Source organism: Solanum dulcamara, chromosome 3 (assembly GCF_947179165.1).
Source record: "Solanum dulcamara chromosome 3, daSolDulc1.2, whole genome shotgun sequence".
Classification (NCBI taxonomy): Eukaryota; Viridiplantae; Streptophyta; class Magnoliopsida; order Solanales; family Solanaceae; genus Solanum; species Solanum dulcamara.
This window is the reverse complement of record NC_077239.1, coordinates 71,935,120-71,952,211: the sequence shown is the minus strand read 5'-3', so window position 1 is coordinate 71,952,211 and position 17,092 is coordinate 71,935,120. Positions and strand designations below refer to the sequence as shown.

The 17,092-nt window shown below is 36.8% G+C and overlaps 1 protein-coding gene across 1 annotated transcript; it reads right to left on the bottom strand.

The window, feature by feature from the left end:
* Positions 1-12,397: 12,397 nt before the first annotated feature.
* Positions 12,398-12,781, bottom strand: LOC129883652 (uncharacterized). The gene has a single exon (XM_055958272.1). The coding sequence runs from the start codon at positions 12,779-12,781 to the stop codon at positions 12,398-12,400; it is 384 nt and encodes a 127-aa protein (XP_055814247.1).
* Between the last annotated feature and the right edge of the window lie 4,311 nt (positions 12,782-17,092).

Here is a 17,092-nt window from a genome sequence, read left to right as displayed (position 1 = left end):
GGTATGTGAAGCTTTCCTTTGGCGTGTTTTTGGAATAGATATGTAGAACTATTCTTCTTTTCTTTTGGCATGTCTTAGATATAAGTTATGAATGATATGTATACGATATTTGGGATCCAATCCATTCGTAAAGCCCTGAGTATGAGTCGAGACTCTTGTTTACCTCTTGGTATTAGAACTTCTGCAATAGCTGAGTCATTGCCTTTTTGTCTTCTATGTGATGAAAACTAGTACATGTAAAGCCTATTTCTTCTTTCCTTTGGAATGGCTTAACTTTAAGTGAAATGGTATATGATATAGGTTTAGAGGTAATTCCATTTATGAGCTCTGATTGTAACTCGTGACTTGTAGTCACTCCTAAACATTAAGAGTCTGGAAGTGGTCAAACTACTATTCTCGAGCCTGCTATATAATGAATAGAAAGTAGAGGTACCAGCTCCTCTTTTTAGAGGCTCTGAAATGATAAATGCCGTTGATTGCATGAGTTGAGTCCTTGACTAGATAAATTGTGTTTCTGATTGCATAGATTATATTTCTGATTGCATGAATTATGTGGCATTATTTTGATGCATGTTTGTGATCCCTGAAGCCCCAACTGATATAAGCCCTAATGACATCTAAAGGGATACCTCGGATAATTACTCCCCCAGTCTTCAGGTGACGGTTCACTTGACTGTTTCATCGAGTCTTAGATAATGACTTAGTTGCATATGGTTTCTCACTACTCTACTCGTGCATACTGTAACCCATCCTTCCTCAAGTCCCATGATGGGCCGGGATATGTTATCGTGCACAGTGTTACTGCTTCTTTCACCGCGCCCCGGGCCGGATGTGTATAGTTCCACGCATGAGGAGACGATGCCGTACGTGAGGTGTGATATATGTTATATGTTATGACGATACGATTATTCACCGAGTCCCGGGCCGGCAGTAATATGATAGTATATGTGGTGAAATAAGGAAGGAACACCGAGTCCCTCCTTAGAGGGCCGGGTACATATGTATATTATGATGGTACGCTATAGACGTACACCACTCCATTCACCGAGTCCCTCACTAAAGGGCCGGATACTTTATGTAGGCATGCATATGAGATTAAAGCAATACATTGTGACCCTGAGCCCCGTAGTGAACCGGGTATAACACGATGATATACATGATAAGATGATACCATATACGATGGTATGATACCATATACGATGATATGATGAAATGAAATGCATTATGACACGATGATTTGTGATTATGAAGTAATGATAATGACACTGAGTTCACTAGAGGGCCGGGCACAGTATATGATGGTGTATAGGATCACGTGTCCTAAGGTGCAGGTACAGTAAATTGTTAATTGTTATACTTATCCCCTGCATCCCTATTTCAGTTATGATCTCAGTTACGATGTGTTATGCTTTACATACTCAGTACATATATCGTACTGACCCCCCTTTTCTCAGGGGGCTGCGTTTCATGCCCGCAGGTACAGATATTTATTCTGGAGATCCATCAGCATAGGAGTTCCTCTCAGCTATGTCGGAAGTGCTTCACTATTCTGGAGCCTAAATTTTGATGCTGGTCACTTAATGTATATATTTGTACATTCAGGAGTACGGCGGGGGCCTTGTCCCGCCGTATATTGCTGTTACTATTCCTAGAGGTCTATAGACATATGTATATGTGGGTTGTTTGTAAGTTAGTTTCGATGTTGCCTATTCGATATGTTGTGAATGTTTTTGTTATAGCAGCCTTGTCGGCTCGCGTGCCCTTTCATGATATTATGCAAATGAAAGAGGCTACATGTACATGAAAAAGTTTTAAACTATTGGGGTTTTTGTATATAGTATCACATCACACACGGTTCAACTTAAGTGTAGTTGATAAATACGCATGAGAGGGTTCAGGTCGGAACCTAGTCGCGGCCTATGGGGTTGGGTCGTGACAAATATTACTACTTGAAAAAGTGTATGATTTTATTTATTCAATATATATATTATGTTATTAATTAGATGACTACCTATTTAATTTTTTCTCCATTTTATTTAAAGCATAATCCTTTTCATTTTAATTCTAGCCTAATTAAATTCAATATGGTCTATTTTTAAATCTCAATTTCAATCTCATCCGTTCGTTTGATTGATCAAACGGCCCCCATTCATTCTTATCTCTTTCCTATTTCTAAATACAAAACACCCTGAACCTAAACTAGGGATTTTCTTTCAAAGAACAAATCTGCCGCCAACCTTCCCTCGCTTTCCTTTGTTCCGTCTCCGGCGAGATCTCGTCAGCAAGACGAGTATGAACCAGCAGCCACAGCGAACGTCTCTGATGAGCTGCTGTCCGGAGAAGAAAAAATAAAAAGAGATATATCCAATATAATGGAGTTAAACATTCAGCTCCTATGTTGGTAAAGATGGATCTCTACAGATCCTCTTCGGTATTATCGTTCTAAATCCTTTATGTAAACTTTATTTGTATAGATTGATTTACCTACGGATCTAACATAAATTTTATAGTGTTGCTTGTTATGTAAAAAATATGAGTTGTTAAGTTCAATTTTGCCTACGGATCTAATATGAATTTCGTGATGATGTTTGCTATGTGAAAATCATAAAGTTGATGGATTTTACCTTAAGTTTAAGTTTAATGATTTGGTTTCATCTGTGATATAGATCTGTGGAAATCTGACATTGAATTTATTTTAAACATTTATATTAAAATTGTAATATTTTTATATTTTGTTTGGATCCACACATTGATTTTGTTTGCTTGTGAAATCTGAAATATTATTACACTATTGAAAGTTTGAAATTTTATTTGAACACCTGAATACTTCTTCTAATTAAGTTGCATAGCTTCTTATCAATTATTAGTAAACCCTTTTAGCATGAGTTTTGAGATATACTTCTTCTAATTAAGTTGCATAGCTTCTAATCAATTATTAGTAAACCCTTTTAGCATTAGTTTTGAGACTTTTTGGCAGTATTTGTTTTTTAGTTTGACTTTTTCATCATTTTGAATTGATTTAGTTGGTGAAATTTTTTATCATGATTGATTTTATTGTTAAAATTTTTGTCACCTCCCTTTAAAATATATGGCTTTCCTATGACTTATTTGAAAAAAAACTGACTAAAATGGGGATGAGCCATTTTTTTGGGATTTTTTGGATTTTATTGTCTTTCTGGATTGTCTTTTTTATCACTATAAAGGGAGAGACAGACATAGAGATAGAAAAAAAAGACACATAGAGAGTTGATAAAGAAAAGAGAAGAAAATATTTTTTACTTAAAATTTTAGCACTTCAAACAAAAATAAAATCAAAAAGAGAATTTCTTGCATATTTTTAATATTCTGTTTCTAGCTTGGCATCACGGTTCGGATTTTGATTTACATTTCTTCCTAACTACAGTATCCAGGTTAATCCCAACCTTTTTTTATATATTGGTTTATTATTTTGAAATGTGTTCTGATTTTGTTTGTTTGCTTTGTTGAAGTAAAATTATATAATTATGATATACCCCTATATTACTTGTATATTGCTTGTATTTTCTTTATGGTTTATCAGGGTTTGGAATTCAAAATTCAAGACATGAAAAGTTCATTTGGAACAGGATTCAAATAGTTTTAGTTCTTGTTTTATTATTTTTATTTGTCCATTATTCTTTCTTAATTATTTTGGCCTGTAATAATGAAGTTTGTATATAATAAAAAGGGAAAATATATGGGGAGGGGACATACTTGCTTCATGTTTATTTAATTTATTTTATCATAATCTATGTGTATGTTTGTAAAGCATGTCTACCTGACCCTAATTATAACACTCATGTCCACATGCTTAGGTTTATTTATTTACGATATAAGTATTTTATTTTTACAAGATGTTTGCTTTAATAAAAATAAAATAAAATAAAATGATCTAAGGTTAATTTATTAAATATCATTTATTATCATATATATTTCAAAATAATTTGTCTATTTTATATGTACTATCTTTGTTTATTAAATTTAAATCTCATTAGAGTAATTGTTTTGATGATTATTCTACTTTATAACTTGTCTTTTAATTTGAAACCATACTTATAGTTTCAAACAAGAACTTTGCCATATTAATTATTTAGACATTATATATGTAGGATCTACTAAATAATTTTGAATATTATGATTTAATCGTATTTAGATTTGAATACCATTTCATTTAGAAATAATGTTCATAGGATTTTATAATTTTAATATTTCATGTCCATATATTTTTTAATCGATATTTTCAACATGCTAATCATTTAGATATAATGTTCATAGGATTTTATGTTAATATCATATAGCAAATCATGTCTATAGAGCTTAATCAATATTTTACTAATTATAAATCATATTTTAGTATGTTATTAATGAATATTTTTCAAAAGGTTACTTTAAGCAAAAAAATCATGTCTATAGGTTAAAATTAATCTCGTTAATTAATCATGCCTAATATTGGTGACACATATTTTATCAATTACACCATGTTCATAGGATTTAATTTAATACACTTAGCATGTTAACATGCATAGAAATCATGCTCGTAGGACTTAAATAAATGTTTATCATGATATTATGTGTAGAAATCATGCCTATAGGATTTTAATAATTATTTATCAGATTATTTTATATTGAAACCGTGTATATAACATTTTAATAAATATTTCATCATATAATTGTATTAGAAAACATGCTTTTCATAAAATTTTAATATATTATTAGAAATTATGCTTATAGGATTTTAAATGAGTTTTCTTAATGTTATTTATAAAGAGATTATGCGTGTCACATTTTAATAAATTTTTAATACAATATTTAGAAATAATATCTATAGTATTTTAATAAATTTTTAGCATGTTATTAACTAAAAATCATATTATTAGGATTTTATAAACGCTATTATTTAATAAATAAAATTGTCAAACATGTCTTCTTTTATTACAGTCACCTTAATAATTAAAATTGCCCTCATATGTCTAAATAATAAAATTTTTCTCCATGTTATTCAAGTTTTATATTTATGATACATACTTATGATTATGTACGCACACACAGTAATTTTTATGACTTTCTACTATTTATCTGTATTTTCAAGCATGCTAATTAATAAATTTAGATGCTTACTTGAGATTTTATATGCTAACTGCTCATCCTATCTGTTTTGTTTGACGATGTGACTAATAAGGATGCCTATATTTTGTTTAGTCTAAAACCTATCCTAATAGTATGTCCAATGCCTCTAGGACATTAAGTTGGACGTTAAGCACCCTTTTAGGATGTTAGTTTTTTTTGTTATTTCTTTTAGATCGTTTTATGATTATAATAATAAGCAAACCTAGGAGGGATAGGGGTAGATAGGTCCTTCGAAAATGATGGAAGTCGACCTGAGCAGAAAAATGACAAAACACTATATTTTGTCTTCCGATTAATAAGTCGGCGCTGATCCGAAGAATATAAGTACATAAATATTTTTTATCTCGTCTACTTTTAAATATATTTTTTGTATATATTTTGGGTAATTTAATGTTTTAAAAAAATGAAATAATTTCTTTTAGGCATCATTAATTTCTATTATTTTATTTGCCTTTACTCTTATTTAATTAGTTGATGATACTTATTTATCCTGTACTAATTCTAACATTAATTGTTTAGTTTAGCTTAATTAAATCCCTTGAAGAGAAACCATTTTTATGATCCTTTGTTTGATTTAAATGATTTATTTAAATTATCTCTCCTTTATTTAATCATTTTCATACCAAATCTATTTCTCCTATAAATTATCATAAATATTTTAAAATTTATATTCCTTTCAAATTGTTTAATACTTTGATTATTGTTAAACACATTTTTCCAAAGTTAGTCAAATAATTTTCAAAACGTCGGATAACCGTGCGTTAGCGGTCACTTTGAATGTTTAACACCTTCTCAAAGTGGAAATAAGAACCTCGTACCTTTTTCTCTAAATTTTTAAGACTTAAATTTGTTAAGGTCTTTTAAATTAAGTTTTTCTTAATTTCTTTAAAAAATTAAGTGACGACTCTTCTTTTTTCTAAAATTATTTTTTTCTCTAAAAGTTAAAATTAATTTTAAACCGTTTATTTTTGACATAACGCTCATCACGTAGGCAACCACTCTGAGTAGTAATGTGAGCCTCAAGGCCATCAAAGCGGCTCTGTATCATTAACACTTCTGCCGGAGCTCGGTGCAAATTTGAGTTGCCTCCTCCTATATCTGTGTCTGGACCACCCTAAGTAGTCGCTCAATCACCTTATCAACCAACGCTCGTGTCTGCCTCTGGTCCTGCACCATTTGCTCAAGGAGTGTATAAAGGACAGTGATCATTATACCTAAAACTGCGAGCTTAGACGGGGTAGGCCTGGTATCGCCCTCGAGCTGCTCGGTGGCCTCCTCTGTTGGAGGGCATGAAGTCTCACCCTCCAAAGTTAGAGTAGGAGGAGGTGGGCCTGTAGGTATAGTGACTGGCCTAATAGGTCGGCCCGGCTTGGATTTGTACAACGGGTTGTCAAAATCCTTTATTAGTGCCACATTTGTAGACTTCGTTGCTTGGATGTGCTTGTCTAAGTGACAGTTAACCACTTTCCCTGCGGCCTCACATAACGTAGTGATCATATATGAAAAGGGAAGTCTAGCCCGTTTATTAAATGCTCGATCCCTAATTTTGACCATAATAGCCTACCCCTGAGTAGTCCAACTGAGCCATTAAACAGGCTACTAGAGATGCCAGCGTGGGATGAAAAGTGTTGTCATTCGCAGTCGGTCGGAGACGAGCATGGACAATTGCCCACCAAAACTTAGTTTCTTGGCATTAGTGACCCATGGCGCATTTTCTCCCTCAATAGCAATATGCTTTGCAACCCATTCCATAATCATTCGTCGCACTACAAGATCGACATAACCTCACGGTGTCGGTGCTCGTAAAGACCTGTCCGAACATCAGTTTGGAATCCCGGACCATATATGAACCTGTTGATTGTAGTCTCTGAGATATCCACTATCATTCCCCGAATTGTGACTTCCTCTAACAGTGGTTTCTTTAATGCTAAGGCCCTTTTTTTCTTTTTCAAGATCCCCTCAGGCATAACAATTAGCATTGAGGAAGCATAGGCCGAATAGAACTCCGGAACTAAAATTTCACCATAATATCCCGGGTCTTTGGTCATCTACCCAAATTGATGCTTTTAGAAGAGGTCTTTGAGCTCAGGTAGGGTGGGGAGGTTATTAGGGACTACCCGAACCTCTGGCATAATGGCTCGCTTACACAAGCCTTTAGACCCTTTGGTTAAGCCGTTTGTAAAGACGTCGTGTTTACCCAGAACCAGCCACTCGTTTCTTAGAAAAGTAATAATATTTCGGTGGGCAACAGGGTCACTTTTCTTTGCATGGGCAAATTTTTCTATAGAGTCTAATTCGTCATCCCCATCACCAGCAGCACTCTCATCACCAGCAGTATTGCCCTCCTCTCTGAATTGTGCATTGTCCCCGCTTGCTTTATTGACCGAGACGGTTGCCTCCTCTTCAGACTGGGAGGGAGTGGCCTCAGCCTCGGCAGCTGATTTGGATCTAGTTGTGAGAGGAGCATGAGAAGAGATGTGGGTGTTCATCTGGACCTCAGACCCACTGGATGTATCACTTCCCAACCCTTGCTCGGACTCGTGCTCTAATTCTTTGGATGTAGAGTCATGGAGTTGGTATTGGGAAGCATTCTCGGTGCGAGGTCTTGCAATGGTACATGCAAAAGCTCAAGTGGTTAGTATTTGAACAAGATGATGTGATGAATTAAAATGGGTACTCAGACTTCCCCGTGATTCATAGCAGCATGATAATAACACTTAAGAAATGACGTTGCTCAATCTATCATAGGGTGATTGCAAGCAGAAACTGAAAATAAAAAATATTTTTGTATTTTTTAGATTTTCAAAAAACTGTCAACTATTTCAGTACGGGAGACCTTCACATGCCATGAAGGTCATCACAGACAGTGAAGGCTTTCGTATTGCCTTTCAGAATCTATGTCTCAAGAGGTGCTCTGAAAAGTTTCTAAGTGTAGGAACCATGAAAGAACACCATGGCCCGTGATGAACTTCACGGTCCGTAATGCCTTCCGTGATCCTATACTTAGAAACTTTCAATAGGGAGGACAAAGAGCCTCCACCACGGATCGTGAAGTATAATACTGTTCGTGGTGAAGGTCATCGTCCCCGGCATCTCAGTGTTGCCATTAACGAACACTTCTTAGTTACAACCTAATCTTTACAACATTGGAAGCATAACAACCCATTGAAACATACAAAACAACAAAGTACAAATTCATGTTCAAGCTATTATAATTATGCACTTTACTCCAATGTCACATTATCAAAATCCGAATTTAAATCACCACATTTAATCAAACAATCACAGAGACATGAAATACGAACATATTTTAGACATCGAAACACTCATTTTGCATCTCCCATAATCATCACTAGAACACACTTCCCAGTTGGCATTGACACAAGGAATTTGAAAAGGATACTTACTTGAATTGTTCAATGAATGCTTCACACCGTTGATTTTTATAGGTCCAAGGACTCAGACACTCGACCATACACACGAATAATTCTTCGACTTGAATAAATGGGAAGTGGAGTGATTTTTAAGACAAAAGATCGAAGGGGAGTTCTGTCCGTTGGTTTGTATTGAGAGGATGAAGAATGACCTAGATTTTTAGCGAAAGTGGGTAATTTTTACCGTCATCCCTATCGTACTCATGGACTTAACAAAAAGTGAGGGACCTTACCTGGGACTCACAGAAGGAAAAACAGTCCGTGAAGTTCAAAACGTACCATAATCCCTCCCGTAATCCTGGAGTTTCTTAAGACTCTGTGCACTATGCCTCACTACCACGGGACGTGGTGTCTTATTCAGACCTTATACGTTCCCGTGGTGGGAACCTTTGCCACTTTTTAATGTTTTCTCCTCCTTTGAGACCCTACACTTATTGAACACACCATGACACTATAAAATATCAAATAATAGAATTTAATCTATCTAATAATAATAACATCCTTGGGTTGCCCCCCAAGCAACGCTTGATTTAACGTCGTGGCACAACATAGGTCCGTTGACTACTCAGACTTCATCAAGGTGGAGTTCTTCATCCACTTTCACTTTGTCAGGAGATCCCAAGTACCGCTTCACTCATTTTCCATTCAATTTGAACTTATGACCATCTTGAGCTTCAAGTTCAACTGCTCCATGAGCAAATACTTATGTGATGGTGAAAGGTCCAGACCACTTTGACCTTAGCTTGCCTGGAAACAACCTCAGCCTTGAAATAAACAACAACATTTTGTCCCCACTCCTGAATTGGCGCTGCTTAATATACCTATCATGGTATAGTTTCATCTTTTCTTTGTAAAGAGTAGCACTCTCTTAAAAATGCAACCAAAACTTATCTATCTCATTGGTTTGATCTAGCCTCATATACGCAGCTTCACTCCAATTCAAGTTCAACTTCTTCAAGGCCGACAACGCCTTATGTTCTAGCTCCACAAGAAAATGACATGCCTTTCCAAACACTAATTGGTATGGGGACATACCAATGGGTGTTTTGAAAGCTGTCTTATATGCCCATAGAACATCGTCTAGATTTCTTGCCCAATCAGTCCTGTTGTCACTTACAGACTTGGATAGAATTTCCTTGATTTCTCAGTTTGACACCTCAACCTGCCCACTAGACTGGGATGGTATAGAGTAGCGACCTTGTATTATTGCACACTGTATTTCGCTAGCAGAGTTCGAAAAATCTTATTGGAGAAATGGGAGCCCCCATCACTGATGATAGCCCTAGGAGTCCTAAATTTGGAAAAGATATTTCTTCGCAGAAAACCAGCAACACTTTTGCTCTCATTAACTGGTACGACGATAGCTTCCACCCATTTTTGAGAACTGCCAAAAAAAATTATCTCATCCCATTTGAGCTCACGATTGGCCCCATGAAATTGATGCCCCATATATCAAACAACTTTACTTCCAAGATTGGTGTCATAGGTAGCTCTTAACGCCTAGATATGTTCCCCTGCCTTTGGAACTGCTCACAGCTCTTCACCAAGTCATGTGCATCTTTGTAGATAGTAGGCCAATAGTATCCACATTGTAGTATCTTTTGCGCTGTACAGCTCCCACTATGGTGTCCACCTACTTGTGAGGAGTGACAGGCCTCCAAAATGCTTAACATCTCTACTTCAGGGATGCACCTCCTAATGACATTGTCAGCACACATCCTAAATAAGTATGGTTCATCCCAGAAGTACCTGTTAATATCGTGTAAGAACTTCTTTCACTGGTGGAAAGTAAGGTCTCCAGGCATAATATCACTAACAAGATAGTTAGAATAATCAGCAAACCAAGGAATAAGATCAAGAGTGGTAGCCAAAACCTATTCATCCGGGAAGGAATCATCAATATCAAGCTTATCCTTACCTCTACTTTCATCTTTCATCTTGGACAAGTGGTCAGCTAACTGATTTTCACTCCCTTTACGGTCCTTCACCTCAAAATCAAACTTTTAGAGCAACAGGACCCATGTGATGAACCTTGTCTTAGCATCCTTCTTGGTCATCAAATATCGCAAGGCTGCATGGTCAGTGTGCATTATCACTTTGGTACCCAAAAGGTACACTTTGAATAGTGTAATTCTTCTAGGATGCATTTAGCTCTTTGCTAGCATAGTATATGAGATAAAAGATTTTATTGCATTTTTGCCCTAGCACAACTCCTAAGGCAACACCAATAGTATCACACATGATCTCAAATGGTGTAGACCAATCAGGAGCAACAATCACTAGGGCTGAGATCAACTTTTCCTTCAAGCACTCAAATGCTTTCATGCATGCCTCATCAAAGTAGAACTTTATTTCCTTCTCCAATAACTTGCAGAAAAGGTGTGCAATTTTAGAGAAATCTTTGATAGAACACCTATAAAAACCTGCGTGACCCAAGAAGCTGCGGACACCCTTTACAGAGATAGGAGGAAGTAGTTTCTCAATCACTTCTATCTTGGCCGTGTCGACCTCCAACCTTTTTTTAGAAATCTTATGGCCTGGCACAATACTCTTTTTGACCATGAAGTGACATTTTTCCAAGTTCAATACTAGGTTAGCCTCTTTACATCTCTGAAAACCTTGCTAAGATTCAACCAACAGTCACTAAAAGTATCACCTACTACTGAAAAATCATCCATAAATACCTTAATAGTGTCCTTCACCATGTCAGAGAATATAGATATCATGTAGTGCTGGAATGTAGCAGGAGCATTACATAGTACGAATGGCATGCATTTGAACGCAAAGGTGCCATAAGGACATGTGAAGGTAGTTTTTTGCCGGTCCTCTGGTGCTACGGAAATCTGGTTGTAGCTAATGTATCGATCAAGAAAATAGTACCAACCTCTGCCTAGAAACCTATCTAACATTTGGTCCATGAAGGGCATTGAAAAATGATCTTTCAAAGTCCTTTTGTTAAGCTTTCTGTAGTCCATGCAGACTCGCCATCCAGTGACTGGCCTAAGTAGGACCAGCTCATTCTTATCATTCCCGATGACTGTCATACCTCCCTTCTTAGGGACACATTGAACAGGACTCACCCAGTTGCTATCGGATATGGGATAGACCACACTTGTATCTAACCACTTAATGATTTCCTTTTTTACCATCTCTTGCATCAGTGGATTTAATCTCCTCTGGTGTTCAATACTGGGAATGAAGTCCTCCTCTAACTGAATTTTTTGAGTGCAAATGCTAGGAGGTATACCTATGATATCAAAAATAGTACAACCAATGGCTTTCTTATACCAATGCAATACCTCCACCAGTGTTGTAACCTATTTTTCACTGAAACCTGCAGCAATAATGACTGGTAAAGTGTTATGCTCATCAAAAAATACGTACTTCAAATGGACTAATAATTCTTTGAGCTCAAGTATAGGTGGATCCTTTATGGATGGTTTAGAAGGTGGAGTCATCCTGTTTTTTAAGTCAAGGTCAAGCTTCTTGGGAGTATAAAAGTATAAACCTACATCGTGTAAAGCATTTATAGATTCATCATACCCCTCAATACCATCATCGTTGAAATTCATAATTACATCTGCTAAAGGCTCAACAAGAGGCCTTTCCTCAATGGGTACATCAACAACACTCTCTGCCTCAATATCAAACACAGACATCATAGTCATATCCTTTGGCTATTTTATGGAGGCACATACATTGAACTTGACTTATTCATTGTTTAGTCTGAATGTAAGTTCTCCACACTCTACATCTATTAATTCTCTTCCAAATTCCAAAAATAGTCTCCCCAGAATGATAGGAACCTCAAAATCAACCTAGCAATCTAGTATGACAAAATCAGTAGGGAAAATGAACCCGCCCACTCGCACCAACACATCACACAAAATTCCAACTAGACACTTCACAGATCTATCCACCATCAGCAGCCGCATAGAAGTCAGTTTGGGAGCTCTTAAGCCCAACTGTCTGTAGATGGCTAAAGACATTAAATTGATCCTAGCTCCCAAATCACATAGAGCCCTTACAAAATCGAAAGCACCAATGGTGCAAGGTATGGTGAATACACTCGGATCTTCCTTCTTTTCCACTAATGACCTTGTAGCAATGTCACTACAGTAATGTAAATTATCAGTTGGCTCAAAAGGAACCGTCCTGTTCTTTGTGACCAAATCCTTCATGAACTTAGCATAACCTAGCATTCGCTCTAGCGCCTCCACCAATGGGATGTTGACTTAGCATAACCTAGCATTCGCTCTAGCGCCTTAAGCATTGAAATAAATTTTAGAAACTTGTCATCCTTGGCTTTTTTCTTCAATCTATGGGGAAATGGAGGCGGTGGCTTGCGAACAAGTGGAAAAGGATGAGGTCCCGCTGCCTCTGTTTGGTTCGTACCACTATTCTCTTTAGTCTTTTTCTACTCCAATACTATCTTATTAGCCTCATCATCATCATCAAACAAAACTACCTTATCTAGCTGATGCTTGGCCTGCCCATCAACCTTAGAAGATGCATCCTTAGTCTGCTCAGTGCCTGCAAGAATAGTGTCAGAAAGTTCCTTACCACTCCTCATTATCACTGCCATGCATTGCTCATCTTTTCTATGATTTTACACTGTGTCACTAGGCAAAGTATCAATTTCCTTTGATAAAATGCTACTGACAACTGGCCAGTCAGATGCTCTAATTGCTTGATAGAAGTAGAGTGTGAATCCACCAACTAACTAATATTAGTCATGTCACCTCGCATATCTCTGACTCCAGACTCAGTTGCCTCAACTTTATATAGGACCTTTGCCATCATCTCTTCCAGATTAGAGTTACCATTATTGTTACTGACTCACTATCTGTTCATAGGTGGCACATACACCCCATTTCTGTCATTCTTGAAACTGTCTTTGTTTTGCCACCCTCTTTAATCACGATTTCCAGTTTGGTCATAGTAGTTTTCTCTTTGAAAGTTCCGACCTTGGTTCCCAGAGTTGTATGTCTGGAAACCCTCCCCCCAGCTATTTAGAAACTTGGTTTCCTCCTCATAATCGAAGTTTGGCTTATCATATCGATTGCCAGTATCCACAGCTTTCACCTTCTCCAGTCTTCCACCTAACATGCACGTGGTTAATAAATCTATTTGTGTCCTCATGTGAGCCATGTATTGATCACACTCCTCCTTTTTTTGCTTTTGCTTGACTGACATCTCAAATGTGAATCCCGAACAATCTGCATCTCTAGTATACCAAGCCCTATTATTCTTTTTGAGCTGATCCAGAATTGTTGTGGCTTCCTAAAATGTCCTAGCCATAAAGGAACCGCTACAAGCCGCATCTATTACTGACTTGGTCATAAAGTTGCAAGACCTGTAGAATATCTCTTTTAAGTGCTCATCAGTCAAATTGTGATTTAGACATTGCTTTAGATTCTGCCTGAATTTTTCCCAAGTCTCATGCACTACTTCATTAGGTCATTGTTTATGAGCATTAATCTCATCCTTGATTTGTAGCTTTTTGGATGGTGGGAAGAAATTTTCCAGAAATGTTTCTCTCAACTCCCTCCAAGTTATGATAGAGTCATGTGAAAGCTCATTCAACCATTTCATTGCCTCCTCAGACAGAGATAATAGAAATAGGAACAGTTGCACGGCTGATTGGCTAACCCCATGGATTTCAGATGACTTGCAAGTGGCGATAAAGTTCATCAATATTGGTTGGCATCATCACTAGCTTTTCCACTAAATAGTCCCTTCAAGTTCAGCATTTGTAGCATGGTACTAGTAATAGAGAACTTCACACCTTGAGGTAGTGGTGGGAGGACTATAGCTCCACTAGCTCCTGCACCATCCGTATCAGCATCAGCATCAACCAGAGCAAAGTTCACAGGTCTCTGATCTCTGCCCCAAAAAGCTCAATTGAGTTCATCCATGTTGTCAACACCATCCCTTACCGGATTTTCAGCCAGTCTCTCTCTGCCTTTGCACCTCAGCTCTTGCGCATTCATTTTTCAAATTGACCTTTGTAGTTCAGATCGTAGGGGAGTAGTGGTTCACCCTTACTTTGGGTGTTTGACATTCACTATTTGTTCCCTTCAAAAGCACAAACAAGAAACAAAAAGTAAAATTAGGAAATAAAACTACAAACAGAATTAGCAACTAATAGAATATTTCAAAGTCGTATTCCCCGACAATGACTCCATTTTGATAACGCTCAATTACACCTCTCAGAAGAGATATAGATGATTGTTAGCAGTATATTTAACCAATTAAGAGTTGGGGTCGATCCTACAAGGAATAGGTTGAAACAATTTCTATAAGCTATCACTATTCAGTCGTAGTTGCTACTTCCCTAAAATAAAGATGCGTAAAGTAACTAACAATTACGTTGTGAACAATATGAGAATTTAGCTAGGATTATGTTTCCCAAGACATGTAACTTAATAGACAATTCATATTTATGATATCGTTCAATGCATTGCATGCAAAATTCACCGAGTTAGGTAACATCTAATTCACCTCCTGGTACTTCTTAGACGTATCTCATTCATCTCCTCCCGGTCTCAGAATGTATACTTTACTAAGCCTCGCTCTAGATCTCAGAGTACTATCTCCTCCCGGTCTCAAGTAACTTAGACAAAGTTTATCCCTTCTTTTGAAGTCAGACTCTTCAAATTACTATTGTGATATTCTTTTCCTAATCACTACCTCTCTCTAAGGCAAGCAATGAATACATGCAAGTTCTTAAAGCGCACACTTACTAAGAAAGACTTTTAAATGAAGAAACCACAATTCATGTAAAAAATAATCATGAATATCAATCCTACTTTTTTTCCTATTTAATTAAGTTGCCATGGTTCCCACAACCCTAATTGTGGGCTTAACTACTCATACTTGTAAGTAAAAAAACACGAATTTATGTAGAATCCATTAATTAATACCTACGCAGATGAAGAAGTAAACCTTGAATAAATCACATGAATCATAAATCAAGAATGAAAACCAAAATGATATTTCAAGAATCAATCTCCAAAAGTAGTTAAGTGTAGCTTCACTATGGTCACAAAGTACTCAAAAACTCATAAAAACGTCGAACCCTAAAAATAAAATAAATTTGGATATTTATAAAAATACAAAACCAAATCCTAAAACAACTAGGAAAACTAAAGTCGGCACATTTCACACTAGACCACTACGGACCGTACTGGAGTTAACGGTCCGTGGTCCTTTCTTTCATAGTGTTTAACTTGGGCTGCAACCCTGTGTAGATCTTCAATTCTTCACGAGTAATCCTCATGCTCTGTGGTGATGAATGCATCCCGTACTGACTTTCGTGTTGATAGCCTTTGCCATTTCTCTAACTTCTTCCCTCAGCCTTTATGATCATCCAACACGGTCCGTAGTGAACTCCACGGCCAGTGATGAGTTCCATGGAGTTACACTGGCCAAACATTTAGTACCAGCATCTTCATAAGATCAGCAGTACGATACCCACCGCAGACGGTGTAAGGCACTACGCTCCGTGGTGGGTTCCGTGGAGTTATACTTCACCACATCCTTCAGTTGTGCTTCTCTCATCATCTCTACACCCACTACCATGGCCCGTGAAGGCACTACGGTCTGTGGTGAGGTCGCACTCCTTAATACTCAGTAAAACAACTTCTCAGCCCCAATGAATTATCTAAACTCGTGCACGACTTAGTTTCCTGCAAAAAAATAAAAATCACATCATATATATAAAAACATGCTTACAACACACACTAATTCACCATTTTGAGCATAAAAAATATCGTAAATACGCAACACATCAAATAGTAATATTATTAGGGACAATACTAGGAGTAGTTGGTAAAGTGCCACTACCTGGTAGTACTAGTTCAGAGACTGGAAACATAGGATTAGATAAAGATTTCTTAGACTTGAAGGAAAATATATTCTCTAAAAACACCACATTCTTATTCATAAAGAAGGAATGAGCATGGATATCATACAACACATAACACTTTTGAGTGGAAGAGTATCCCATAAAGACAACATGAACATCTCTAGATGAGAACTTATCAGGTGCTCTAGGATAAGCAGCATAACACAAGCATCCAAAGACCTTGAGATAAGGCAAAGAAGGTGGATGCGAGTATAGTTTTCCAAATGGACATTTGAAACTAAGCACTCTGGATGGTAGTCTATAAATGAGACACACAGTAGTAGATACACACTCTCCCATTACCTAAGAGTTATAGAAGCTTGAAATCTTATAGACCTGGCCACCTCTAATATAGTTCTGTGTTTTCTCTCAGCCACCCCATTATGCTGTGATGTATACACACAACTGTTTGATGAATAATACTAAGCTCACACAGTAGGTCCTAAAGGATATGACTAAGAAAATCACATCCATTATCAGTTCTCATAGTTTTAACACCAATAGAGAATACATTTTTTACTTATGAAAGAAAATATTTGAGCACTACAATAGTGTCAGCCTTAGAAGCAATCAAGAAAACCCATGTATACCTGTTAAAGTTATC